Below are 14,282 nucleotides of genomic sequence, written 5' to 3' on the forward strand. Positions count from 1 at the left end.
TTTTTTAATGTCTTTATATGTTGGTATTTATAAAGGTTGATAGGTCCTAATAAACATCGTGTGCAATAGGTACTTAAATATTTCTTAATGAGATGGGGTTTCATCATGTTGATCAGGCTGGTCGCAAACTCCTGACCTCAGGTGATCTGCCCGCCTTGGCCTCCCAAAGTGCTGGGATTTGTAGGCGTGAGCCACCATGCCCAGGTGGTGTACTGTTTTTTAATGTCTTTATATGTTGGTATTTATAAAGGTTGATAGGTCCTAATAAACATCGTGTGCAATAGGTACTTAAATATTTCTTAATGAGATGAACTTACTGTTTTCCCCTTTCCTAATTCTTGGAGATGTCTGTCTGAGATCTGATCCTGTTTTTGGTCTTCTAATGTATTTTTTAGGTCTATAAAAACGCTTTCTTAAAAATTACTTTATGACCTCATACTCTCGCGTGACTTGCAGGGTTCCTATATACAACTCTATAACTTAAACTGACTCAAGTCTTTGAAATTTAGAAGTGGAGGAGACTGTCTGATTCAATTTTCTCATTTTATAGATGACATAGAGACCCAGAAAATTCGCATCACTTGTCTAAAATCATATAGGCCATCTGAGATGTTATTTTTAATTTATATCTGAGCTCTGGATTCCAATGAAAAAGAGAAGGAAAAGTAATTTAAGTTTGTCACTTCTAAGTTATAATTATGCTTAAGTTTTGGACTAAATTATGTTTGTAAGATAAAGTAATTTCGATTACACATTTGACTTTGGAGCATGCAAAGGGTGTCCAGATCTCTTAAAAATGTGCTATAGATAGGAGATTTAAGAAGATAATCTTATTTCTTTCTTTCTATCCATAACTCTTTCATCGTGTTTTTTTTAGTCATTTAAATTTAAAATAATGTAATTGAGGATCACACTTGAGCCCTGGCTTCAAGAATGGAGTCAGAAAAGAATATGCTGTCTGTCATGATTGAGGGTGACGTTTAAGGTAGTATTTAATGTGTAGAAGAACTAGGAGAGGATTAAATATTTGGAGCAGTAGTTGTACAGTGAGTATATGCTGAACTCAGTTTTGTGATGCTGAAAATGCTGTACATATTCAGTTCACTGAATGAGTCATAGCTGGATTGCCTCAATAGTCCTGTGTTTTTGTAATATTTGCTGAATTGTTGTCTATAAAGTTATGCAGTTAGATGATATTTCATGGTGAACATTTACAATATTAAGTGAAGTTTTGAATATAGCCACCAATTGGCTAAATATTAAGGCTAATTTTGTGTTTGCTTTGGCTACTTTGATACAGCTGTGGTTTAAGTAGTTGATTGTCTATAAGTGATTGGAATTTTAAATAAAAGCTTTTATGAGTATACAAGAGATTTCTGAGAGGAGGAAAGTTACAAAGATCTAATTTTTGGGAGGATCTCAGTTACTATTTAAGAATGAGTAAATATGATCAGGTAGAAGATATAAATAAATGCTTTGTGAATTTATGAAGTGTCTATTTTGAATATCCTGTTTATTTAATAACCCATAAGCTCTTTGAGGGCAGGACTTCATTTATACATGATATACTCTTCATCAGGCCTGATACCTGGGTGGTAAAGTGTAAAGATTGGATGAGTGTCTCAGGGCTGTTTTGTGACCTAGTTTAAAGACAGTTGTTCTAAAAGATACCATAATGGAGGAATTATAGTAGTAAGTCTTCTTGTGTACTCCTTGAGATCCAATTCCTAGTATTTAGTACTTATACAGGCAGGTGAAGACTACATCACATTCTAGAGCATTCATCTGGCTATATAAACAAACCATAATGGACAAGTTCTGCAAAGCATTATTTAGTCCACTAATGAAGTAGTGGCATTTTCTCTGATTTCACTCTTTGGCACATAGGCTTTCAAGTTGTTTTAGAAGTAGGCCTTTCAAGGTCTTTTTCCTTTAAAAAACTTAATTGCCAGAAACTGATATCACACTATAATCAATTAAATAATCAGTTTATAGCAGTTTGGACAGATAACTTTCCTGCTCTCATTCAGTATTTAATATGACTTAAAAATATACCAGCAGTATATATTTATTGAAGGAATTTTTATAAGCAGTAATTTATCATTTTGATTTGTGTTTTTCTTTGCCCTGGAATGCATTAGGTGGTGTTGAAGCATCATTTATTACTAGTTTCAGCTGGGAAATTGATGGCCTTTGCTAATCAGAACCAGCATTGTGAAAAACCTTTGCAGATTGGATACTTTCGTCAAAGTTTTGGACTGAATGATATTAGGGGAGAAGAATACTTACTCTGTTTTCTTTGTCAGTCTATCTCACTTGGATTCCAACTAGCCCATCTCATTTTGGGAAATCCAAAAAATTAAATAGTTGCTAATTGTTCCCTGTGACAAACATATTCATGATAGATCAAATTATGATTTAATTTCTTGTAATTGTATCATGGTTGGGGTTGGATGTTTTGTTTTTAAAGTCATTCAGTTCAGCGTGTCTTCAGAATTGAGTGAGTGCCTGCTGTGTGTGTTGAGCACAATACTGCACCTTACTGGTGGTTAGGCTAAAGTTGAGCAAAGTGTCCTCCAGAGCATTCACCATCTAGTGTACTATAGTACTTCTAGACCAGTGCCCTGGGCCAGTATCCTAAAAGGAGTATTTGCCTTACCACTACATTAAGCATGTAGTAAACATTCAGGTTATATAAAATTAATTGTACTCTTTGAATTAACTTTTTTGGTGAAGAGGTTACCTTTTCTTTGGATGAAGATGTTATAGTTGTCACTCTTCCTTTGTGGTTTCCCATCTCAGTAATTGACAGTACCAGCCGTTGACTTGTCCAGAGAGAAACCTTTGATTCTTTCCTTTTCCTCAACTATGCCTCAACTGTGCATCCAGTCAGTTACCATTGAGTCTACCTCCTCAATATTTTTGGAACCCCAGTGTTCCTCTGTGACAGTCCAGGAGTTAGTCTTCTCCTGGATTACTGCAGTATCTTCCTAATTTGGCTCCCCAATTCCCCCTACTCCCATCTAGCTTCTTTATAGTCTGTGCTTTTCCCTGCTCTTCCTGAAACTGTTTAATGGATTTGTTTTCTCTTAGTGCCGCCTCGAAGGTCCTCCTCAATATAGTTTCTGCCTGCATTTCAAGCCTTACTTGCCTGTGTCTTCACTCAGCACTTCCACACCTACTGCAGCTCATGGGATGCTTCTGTTCACTCCCTCCCTTCCCCGAGCACCCTTGTTTTCAGGCCCCTCCTTTAGTCTGAAGACCAAGGACACTTCTTCTAAGTGTATTCCTAGACTGCTAACTTTAGTTAGGGCTTCCTCTGTGTGTGTCCACTAGAAAATTGTCATTGCCTCCCATTTGTCTGTCTCCCTGTGAGATACAAGCTTGATGGGTGGTACTTAGTCACCACTTTTTCCACAATTTAGGGCAGTAGCAGTTTGTCAAATAGTAGCCTACTCAAATGCTAGTTAATTTTTGATTTTTTTTTTTAATCTGTTAACTACTTCATAAAGAAATCCATGATGTCACAGGACAACCAGCATACTTCCACTTTAGATATTTCTTTATACTGAATAGATGTGAATATATCATTTTTAAAGAAGAATCAGCAAACTACATTGTGGACCAAATCTAGCTCGCTCTCCTTTTATAAGGATCACAAGAAAGGTCTTTACATTTTTATAAGTGCTTAGGGAAAAAATTCCAAAAGAAGAAGAATACTTTATGATACAATGATATTATGAAATCAAAATTTCAGTGTCCATAAGTTGAGTTTCATTGGAACACAGCCATACTCGTTTATTTACATGTTGTATGTTGCTGCTTTTGTACCACACAGCAGAGTTGAGTAATTGTGACAGGCTGTATGGTTGATAAAGCCTGAAATATTTATTGTCTGGCTCTTTATATAAAAGTTTCCTGACCTCTCCTTTAAATCATTTCTGTGATTTGAGAACAAATACAGATATGTTTATCTATATTAAATATATTTGAGTCATGCCTCAGTTATTCCCCCACTTCATGTTCAGGATTTAAGTATGTCCAGTAAGAGAGCATCATTTGAGTTTTGGGAACTGTATTCGAGCCTATCTCATACATACCTAGAGCTTTTTGAGCCTTGAACATTACAGATGAGATGTTGAGAAAATAGAAACTTCATACCCTGCCAAGTTTCATAGACAAAACGGGAGTGGATAACTCATGGTTCTACCCCACCCAATGGTCTTTTCCCAAGTAACTAATATTCTTTTTTAACGAAATCAGTCTTCTTGCAAATAACTAACATTTTTTATTTTTAAAATTTACTTCTTTTTACAGTTAAGGATAAAAATTGAGCAACTTTTTATGCTACTTGATAAAATCATTAAAATATTATGCTAAAGCCCTCTTAAAAAATTGTTTTATTTTTGCCAGTATGTTACTTTGAAGAAAAATAGCACCAGCCATGTTTTGGTTGTATTATCATTTTACGAACTATTGGAATTAACTTTGTCAGGGTTTATTGTTAGGCAATGTAGAACCTTCTTCGTTTTACATCATTTAGTAAAATCAAATGGTTTTTACAACATTGTTTACATCTTGTTTAAAAATATTTTACTGAGAAAATAATTAACTTTGTTTTATTTTTAGGGTTATATCCTGTGTTGTGACCTCATGGTTTAAGTGGGAATAAAGATGAGTATAAGCAGTGATGAGGTCAACTTCTTGGTATATAGATACTTGCAAGAGTCAGGTGAGTACTTTTATAAAGTAAATAGGCCTCAAATTACTTTAATATTCTCAAAATAATCTTTTATGCATTTGAAATTTGTATCAGTCCAAACCGTTGAACTTTGTATGTTTCCTTAATGTCTGGACTGCCATTTTAAAGCTATGTTTTACTGCATGGTTTAACTCTCTGACTCTTTCAAATATGTTGGAAACAAGACAATTATTTGTAACAGTTCGGCTTTCACTGTTCAAAGACCATTTTTAAAATTTGTTATGAGGTGAGATTATTGCATATGTTTAGTAGGAACGTAAAAACTTTTAGCCACCATCAGTTTGATAATGTATATCCAGAATCCTCAATTAAATGTTGTTGGTCCTAATTGTAGTTCATATTTTGGAAATTAAATTAACAGTATTTTCCTAGAATGCTTTCAAAATTATTATCCGAATTGATTAAGTGTATCCTTGTTCTGAGTTGTTATTATTGTAGTGGGAGTAATTATAAGTAGAAATCATTGAAAGCAACTGATATTAAATCAATCAGTGATCTTCCAAGTTTTATTGATAGATAAAACAAAAGGAATACTGCAAGGGAAAATGTAGATGGATTAAGCAAAAATTTAAAAGTAGAAGAGGGAACGCAGTTGGGTATGGGTGGAGGTATAGGATGATGAGAAAGGTTAATTGCAATGGAAGTGCCGATTGCTACTAAAAAATGAAAGCATTTGGTGCTTTCAAATGTCATGGTCTAGAGATTGAATTTTATAAATTATGCTGTAAAGTTACTGTAATGTTTTAGTAAGGTGAGGTGCCCCATAAGAAAGATAACTTTGGTAGTCGAGTGTGAGGGAGGATGGAAGGATGGAGTAGAGGTCTGAGCTTGTAGAATATTGAGCCCTTAGTTTATGGTTTTGAGACTTGAATCACTTTTCTTGTGTGGCATAGTTAGTTGTCCTTTCCTATACAAGGAATACAAACATGGCTTTCGATCTGAGAGCCTGTTGCTTGCTGAGATTTTCCCAGTTGTTCTTCGGTGCTGAGCATTTTTTGGGGGTAGAGGTTTTCTATTCACAAGCACGATCACTGCCGCTCTCTGAGGTGTAACAGCTGTGAAAGTGATGTCCAGAAGGACAGGGAGGGAAAGAGAGATTAGTATCCAAGCCCACAGAGAATAATTTATAATGAAGCTTCGAAGTTAATAGCTCTTGTTTTGTTTTCTTTGTTTAAACTGGTAGACTGGTACTGAAGGCAGATCTAAAAGACGACTTCCAAAGAATGTTTTGAATAAGATAAAATGATTAATAAAGTGAAAAAGTAGTAACTAGTGATTGTTACATATGTAACTTGTAAACAAGTTTAACAATTTCAAATACTTGTGTTTGAAAATTGTTATGTAGTACTTTCAACCAAAATGGAAAAAAGTTTTTTGATTAGAGCAAACTCTGCTTTCTGCTTTTAAATTTGATCACCTTTTAAGCCAGAGCTTTGAGACTTTTGGACACTGGAGCAAAAACCATGTGAAGGATCAGTAAATGGGAAATATATTGTAAAGGCTTGTTGGTGTATGGTAAAGACAACTATTTAGGTTGAACCATATAAAGTTACTGCTTTTGGAAGTTAGAAACAGTTGAATAGCTCAGCAGTACCTTGTGGTTCAGTGGTGTTAATGAGAGCACTCATATTTTTCCTTTTTTAAACAAAAGTCCACAAATTGATACTTGATGTTACTGTAAGAAAACAGTAAAAAGGAGCAATAAAATAATATTCTCGTTTAATTTCTGAATGAGTAGATTAAATATTATCAAAAGTGTGTTTTTGTTTTGTTTTGTTTTTGAGGTGGAGTTTCGCTCTTGTTGCTCAGGCACCTCCTGGGTTCAAGCGATTCTCCTGCCTCAGCCTCCCGAGTAGCTGGGATTCCAGGCATGCACCACCACACCTGGCTAATTTTGTATTTTTAGTAGAGACAGAGTTTCTCCATGTTGGTCAGGCTGATCCCAAACTCCCGACCTCAGGTGATCCGCCAGCCTCGGCCTCACACAGTGCTGGGATTACAGGCATGAGCCACAACACCTGGCCCAAAAGTCTTCTTCAACTTGCTTTTCTTCTTAGAGAAAAAACCCTTCTAAATTCCATGTTTTAAGGTGTTTTGTGTTGAAATAAACATAAAGCAAAAATTTTAAAAAATTTGTATGGTAGACTGATATATCAAGTTCTCCATGATTGTTTAGTATGTTCTTAGGTGTGCTTTGTATATTCTTTACAAAGTTTTAGACTTTACAATGTAGTGGCGATGCTAAATCACATTTCTAAAAATGTGAACACCAGTCCCTCGGTAAAAATTGTAATTTCATATTTACATTATGATTTATAGGGAAAAATCAGACTCAACTGATGACATTTTGACTTATGGCAGTTTTCCCGGTACTGCAACTTGCCATAAATTTAAGAACTGTTTATGTAAGAGTTCTGAAGTTTGATCCTCTGACTACCTGCATCAGAGTCACACTGAGTGGGGCCTGGGAATCTGCAATTTACAAATGCCCCAGATGATTCTTTTGGCTTAATAAAGTTTGAAAACCACTGGTCTATATTAGTTGTAAGACAATTAGAACTTGACAAGAAAATTGATAACAGGTATTTAACATATTCACAATATCGTGACAGAAAAATTATGCTGAGTATTCAAGATGAAGTAGAAGGCATGGAGTGTACACCTGCTGCAGTCTGGGCTATGAGAACATATCCTAAAGAGGGACTGCCACTCAAAGTGTTTATTTGTGTTTGTGGGTCAGGTGGAATCATGAGGCAGCAGAAATAATGAGGCATTTTTATGTCTTAAAGCATGCCACGAGATACTTATTTGAAATTGCATCCAGAAATAGGATACGGAAGAGAGTTTGAGAATGTTACAATTCTGTGAACTCAGCACAGAGTTCAGACAGAACCCAGAATCTCACCCATAACAAATGCTCATAGTAGCTTTAGATCTGGGCACTTGCCACTTATTCCAAAACCTTTTCTTGGTTCTGATTTCCAATTATACTAAAATATGACTATTTTTGCAATAGATCCTAATTCAGAATCATCAAGTACAGTAATGTCTTCTCTGGGTTGTTTTGGGGATTCGTCATATTTGTCACCACAACCTACAAATGATACTTATTGAGAATTAGTCATTCAATATCTGAGAAATACGATATAAATTGCTCTTAGGTTATAACTATGTTTCTTGAAAGATCTAAAGTAATACTGAACAAACTGGAATCTTTATACTGCTGCTTTCCCTGCAATAGAGCACTGAATTGGATTAGGAGATAGCAGAAAAGGAACATCGTGGCAAAGGAAGGATTTGTGCAGAGACATTCAAAGGACTGGTTTGTGAAGATTTCCAAAAAGGAAAAATAAAATTCCCCCCTGGCCTGTCTTATTATCTAAAGACTGTCCAAAAACACGTTGTGAAAGTTTTTATGTTTTGATAAATACGTGGTTTAGTAATACTGTTTTTCTGTAAGAACTTTTAACATTTGTTCTCTGTATATTGTTCAGTGTTGACTGTGGTATCTATCTCCAGAGGGAAAATCACTTAAATTGTTTTAAATGTTTTTTACTGTTGTCAATACTAGAAGATACTATCTGTTGAAAGTTTCCCTCCTCCTCCAAAATTACATAAATTCTCAGATTCATTTTTTTTCACTTACAAAATATGTTGCTGTGGAGAAGGGATTTACATTGTGATATTCAGCCTCAAATATTTGATGGACTTCTCTGTTTGTTTTTTTTTTCTTTTTGAGACGGAGTCTCGCTCTGTCGCTCAGGCTGGAGTGCAGTGGCCGGATCTCAGCTCACTGCAAGCTCCGCCTCCCGGGTTCACACCATTCTCCTGCCTCAGCCTCCCGAGTAGCTGGGACTACAGGCATCCACCACCTCGCCCGGCTAGTTTTTTGTATTTTTTTATTAGAGACGGGGTTTCACCGTGTTAGCCAGGATGGTCTGGATCTCCTGACCTCGTGATCCGCCCATCTCGGCCTCCCAAAGTGCTAGGATTACAGTCTTGAGCCACCACGCCCGGCCCGGCCGACTTCTCTGTTTTAAATAAGCCATCCTTCAGACTCATCAAAACTAAAGAAAAATACATTTATTGTAGGGTTTCTATTAACTATTGTAACTTTTTATTTTTTGCAATTTTATCACTAGAAAGTTCACCCTATGCAAATTTCTTTGGTCCTCACCATTCTGCCTGTTTATGAAGTAGACTTCCCTGTTCAACAAATATTTCCTAGGGAATAAAATGATTTTTTTCTCTTTAGAAATGACTTGAAAATTGAGCGTATTTGATATATAGTACTGTAAGTAATGATTAACTTGATTCAAAAGTATTGTTCCTTTAATTAGTGTTTGCCCAAGGGCATTAATTTCGTTGCCCTAGTAACTTATCTAGCAACTATATGCAGATAAATACTTAGTGGTACATGCTGAGTTGCATATAGTAGAACCTGATATAGTGTTAATTTTAGAGGCACTAAGGTGGTTTGGACCTTTTTAATCTCTCCCCCACCTTTTACGTCACCATCGACTCCTGTGGTTATTTGCAGTTGTGGTTTATTTTTTTTTCTGAAGAAATACTTTCTGGCAATTTTTGAACTTTCTGACACCTGTCTTTCTTACAAGAAAACCTCTTTTCTATAAGAAGATGTCATTTTATCTTGCTTCAGTTGTATATTTGCTTTAGGGAAAGAATTACTGATACTAGATTTAACTATTACATGTCTAAGAGCTCTATAACTTCTCCATTTATATTGTACTTGACTGTTGGAAGCTATGAAACAGTCACATCTTATAATTAAAAGACTAACTGGAATTGCAAAATCAAAATGTCCTTATTGCTAAAATGAGTAACTTTCTAGATAGTGATTCTGAATATTATTACTTTTAAAAAATTTATTTAAAAAATAACTGATGTTGCATACTGTATTTATAGGAAAGATAATATATAAGAAGGAAATATATACAATCTGTATTAGGGTTCTCTAGAGGGACAGAACTAATAGGATATGTGTATATATGAAAGGAAGTTCATCAAGGAGAACTGACTCACACAATCACACGGTAAAGTCCCACTAGGCCGTCTGCAAGTTGAGGGGCATGGAGGCCAGTGGTGGATCAGTCTGAGTCCCAAAACCTCAAAAGGAGGGAAGCTGACAGTGCAGCCTTCCATCTGTGGCCAAAGGCCCAAGAACCCCTGGTAAACCACTGGTGTTGTAGGTCCAAGCGTCCAAAAGCTGAAGAACTTGGAATCTGATGTTCGAGGTCAGGAAGCATCCAGCACAAGAGAAAGATGAAGGCTGGAAGACTCAGCAAGTCTAGTCTTTTCTATGTTCTTCTGCCTGCTTTATCCTAGTTGTGCCGGCAGCTGATTAGATGGTGCCCACCCAGACTGAGGGTGAGTCTGCCTCTCCCTGTCCACTGACTCAGATGTTCATCTCCTTTGGCAGTACTCTCACGGTTTTATCCAGGAACAATAGTTTGTATCCTTCAATCCAGTCAAGTTGACACTCAGTATTAACCAGGATGATATATAAGAAGGATGATACATGTAGGCTTCAAGAGTTTGGTTTATGAAGGGTCTCCTTATCTCTCTTGCACCCTAACTCCCTCCATTTTTTTCCCCCTAACTTTTTCAATGGGATTTTCTGTCTCCTTAGAAATAAAGGCCTTGTACCATACCATTTTTTTGAGATGGTGATTATTACTTCAAATGTTGTATTTGTTTGTAAGATCACAAGTCAGAACCATAGACAATTATTTTTTAATTTAGACAACGTGATCACAGTAGGCACAAACTAACCTTTATGTATAACATTAAAGCTCTGACCTGTACTACCATGTAACGTATAGCTCTTTCATTCATTTTTTTTGTTTTATTGTAGCAGTTTCACATTAGCCCTGTAATGGTTAATGATATTACAGTGCAGTTTCTTTGTTGACTCAGATAAATGTAACTGGGCCGTTCTGTTCTGTGTACCTTACGCCCAGTGCCATTTATAAACAGACATTACCAGTGGATTCAATGGAGTCAGGTTAAAGTGGTTATCAGTAATGTGCTTCTAGGCATGAAGAACTGCACTGAAGAGAGCTCAGCGTCTGGTATGTCCACCTTCAGTCTGCCTTTCAGTTTTTATCAGTAGATGACCAGCTACAGACGTGCAAGTAGGTATATAGTTTTGTTTTATAATCAAATGTAATATAGAATAACCTTGATTTTACACACATGGTTATATCCATGACTAATTAACAATAAACAGCAAGCAGTTGTCATAAATACTGATAATTATAATTCTGTTTCTTTCCCCAAATAAAGTTTTTCTCCTCTTTTTGTAAGCTAAATTACCATTTTTTGCTGATGCAGGAAATTCATATTACACAGTCCTGCTAACACACTTATCAAAGGACAATGGCCCTTTAATAGTTGTCAAACAGAGAATTTGTTCAGTGTTAATTAGCATTTTTTTGTTTGTTTTTTAGGACTAGCCAGCATAGTGAGAGTATAAGGAAACATGTAAATTGCTTTTGACATTATTAATTTGTATAATTTTTTTGGAAAGCAATTTGGCAGTGATGAAAACCTTCTTTAAAATGCTTATATCCCCTTCAGCTTTTGAGGGAATCCAGCCTAAGGAGAGAGAGAGAGAAAAAAAAAAACATTGTACATGGCAAAAGCCTATACATTATAGATATTTGAGGTAAGATTCTTCTAAAATAGTGATCATTGGAAAAGTTCAAAGGTCCAGCTATGACATGAATAATTTACTGGCTGAGTATTACGATGCTATTAAAATTATTTCAGAAAGTATTATTTATTTAAAATGTTCATAGTTACATGTATTTTTAAGGGCAAAATTAGGGCACAAAATTGTATGGCTCGTGTATAAGTACTAGGTCTAGCTTTTCAATGACAAAGATCCCCTGTGTCATTTTTTTCCCCATCCTGTTTACCTTTTCTAATATCTGGATCTGTAGGGCAGAGTTGGAGTTGAGGAAGCATTGAATGATGAGAACATGAGTATAATTTTGCTAGGCTTTTCTGACTTGAAGCTTAAATAGGACCTTGGATCAATCAGATTTTCGTTTCAGATGCAGTATGTTGTGGTCATATTTAAGCTTTGCCTTTTTCACCAGTTTGTCTCATCTAGTCATCCTGTACCATAACCTTGGTGTTCAGGGTCCATTTTCTTATTCTTGTGTTGCCTATTTGCAAGGTAGAGTTGGCAGGCTCTATATGACTAACTCTCCTTTGAGAACACAGTCCCTAACATTCTTACAGAAAGCACTTTCTGAAACAAGCAATCTATAGAAAATGGCACTCCCTACCAGCTGCCGTTGCTTGTCTCTGTCACTGAATGGCTATATACTTCATGTGTTTCAGCCTTATTTCTTTCTGGAGTCTCTCTTCTACTCCCTAAATCTCAATACCCTAGTCAGTGTTTAGAGTGTACTTGATTACAGAGGCACTATCAGATTTGCTCTTACCCTTGGAAAGCAGGGATGCTATTTTAGATGGTCATGCCGGATTCTAACATTTAACAGATTTAGGTGGTCTCTTTTGCCTCCTATTATATAAATCAAAAGCTGTCCCTGGAAAAAGCCTTTTCTGCATGTATATTTACAGATAAATGGAAATAGCTTCTGGCACGAAACTAGTTCAAGTTTTAGATTTTTCCAAGGAAGACTTAAGTCATATGCTTTTTCTGGAGTCACAGATTTTTTTTGATGTGCCAAAATACATTATAGTATAATTGCATTCTAATTTAAAAAATGTTTATTGAGTACTTGTTGACTCAGGTAATGTGCTAGTTTCCCAGAATTAAAGGATTACTAGACATAACCCTTTTATCAGGATCCCAGTCTAGTAGTCACACAAAGGCAAACAACCATAGCCACAGAGATGATAACCAGTGTGGTAAGTGCCACACATAGAGAAATTTTAGGATCAGCATAGGAGAGACTGATTAGCCCTGGTGTAGTGAAAGAGGATTTCACCTCCATTCGATAGGAGAAAGAGCAAAGGAGCACATAAGGCTCAGAGGTGTGATATGTAACACAGCATATTCAAATTATATCTATTTGCCACCACTTGAATTTATTGTGTAATGGGAGTGAGACGGGCGGTGTGTAGTATGGAGATGAGACTGGAGAAACAGAAGAGCCAGATTACAAAAACAACTGTGTGTCATAGTTAGGTGTTTGACCTTTATTATGAAGGCCAAGGGGATCATTGAAAATTCTCAAGCAAGAAGTGATATGACCAGTTTTTTGTTTTACAGGTAATAGTCTAGCTGTAGCTTGGCATATATACTGAATTGAGGAGGAGGGGAAAGAAATGTATATAGCAAAGTGTAATGGGGACTACACACAGATCTGGCAGAAAAGGTAAGGTGATGAGCATATACAGATGGTGTAGAGTGGTAGGATTTGGAGTAGGATGGTAGGATTTGGTAAATTGTCAAATGCCAGGGACCGAGAGAGAACAGGGAGTTAGGATGACTATGAGTTTCAGGTGTAGTGAAATGAGATCAGAGGTTTCTGAGGAAAAGCAGTTTAAGGGAGGGGAAGAAGAAAAGTAATTTCAAACATCATAATTTTAAACTGCTATGTAATGCCATGGCTAGAAATAAATAAAATATTCTAGTTGAATTCAACATTTAAGCAGAACGTTTAAGTGTGGAACTTCTCTAGGGTAAACATTAATGAGTAGTGCCAGAACAGTGCTAATGACTACTTCAGGGATGTTTTGTTGCTATTTGAGAGCACCATAAGTACATCTGCAGTACCTTCAGATGCATGTAAGCACCTGTGATAGTTTTTCTCCTGGTCTGACAGGACAAATTCAGGATATCTGCAGCATTCCAGCCGGAAATTGGCACAGTTCCACCTGCTGTTCTTGAACATATTATTACTTTAAACTTAAACGCTATAAGCTAATTAAATAGAGTCTAAATTGAACAATTTTGACTGTTTAAATTACAGCCATGAATAAAGTGTACAGAAATCATGTACTTCAAACAAATTTATAAGCATTATATAAGTCAAGACACTTTCAAAACCTTGGCAGTAAATATGGCAGTAAGATGGCTCATTGTTTCATGCACTGTGTAACCACTTTCCAGGACCCTGAGTTGAAAACAAAGGTCATCTTTTACTTTCTGTCAGGAAACAGGAGCTCACTCTCTCCCTTAGCTTTATCCTTGACCATATTTTAACTGTTCAAGAGGAATAGTAGAGTCTCTGAATGAATTTGAATCTGTACTTTCTCATTTATTAGTTGTGTTTTTCCATTAGACTATAAAATAATAAACTTATATGTTTGTGCACAGTATCTAGCATATGGTATAGGCCCGCCATAAATGATGTCTTCTGTCTCAAAGTTTTCTTAAATCTCTTAAGCTGCTTGGCTGTTTGGCTGTTTTTACTATGGATGATTTACTGTGAATTTATTCAGGGAGGGGGTATATAATTGAAAACAGGAATCTCCAACCTCCACCTTAAGGATTTTACTGCTGTGTCTCTCATTGTTT

The 14,282-nt window shown here is 36.1% G+C and overlaps 1 protein-coding gene across 3 annotated transcripts in view; it reads left to right on the plus strand.

The window, feature by feature from the left end:
- TBL1XR1 (transducin (beta)-like 1 X-linked receptor 1) overlaps positions 1–14,282 on the plus strand; it is a 189,124-nt gene that overhangs the window by 139,817 nt on the left and 35,025 nt on the right. For all 3 annotated transcript variants that reach the window (XM_011944134.1, XM_011944135.1, XM_011944133.1), the window contains one exon: positions 4,630–4,732. In XM_011944134.1, coding sequence (XP_011799524.1) covers positions 4,675–4,732 — 58 coding nt within the window. In that variant the 5' untranslated portion in view covers positions 4,630–4,674. The remainder of the gene's footprint in view (positions 1–4,629; positions 4,733–14,282) is intronic.

The sequence above is a fragment of the Colobus angolensis genome, unplaced genomic scaffold, assembly GCF_000951035.1.
Source record: "Colobus angolensis palliatus isolate OR3802 unplaced genomic scaffold, Cang.pa_1.0 Scaffold228, whole genome shotgun sequence".
Classification (NCBI taxonomy): Eukaryota; Metazoa; Chordata; class Mammalia; order Primates; family Cercopithecidae; genus Colobus; species Colobus angolensis.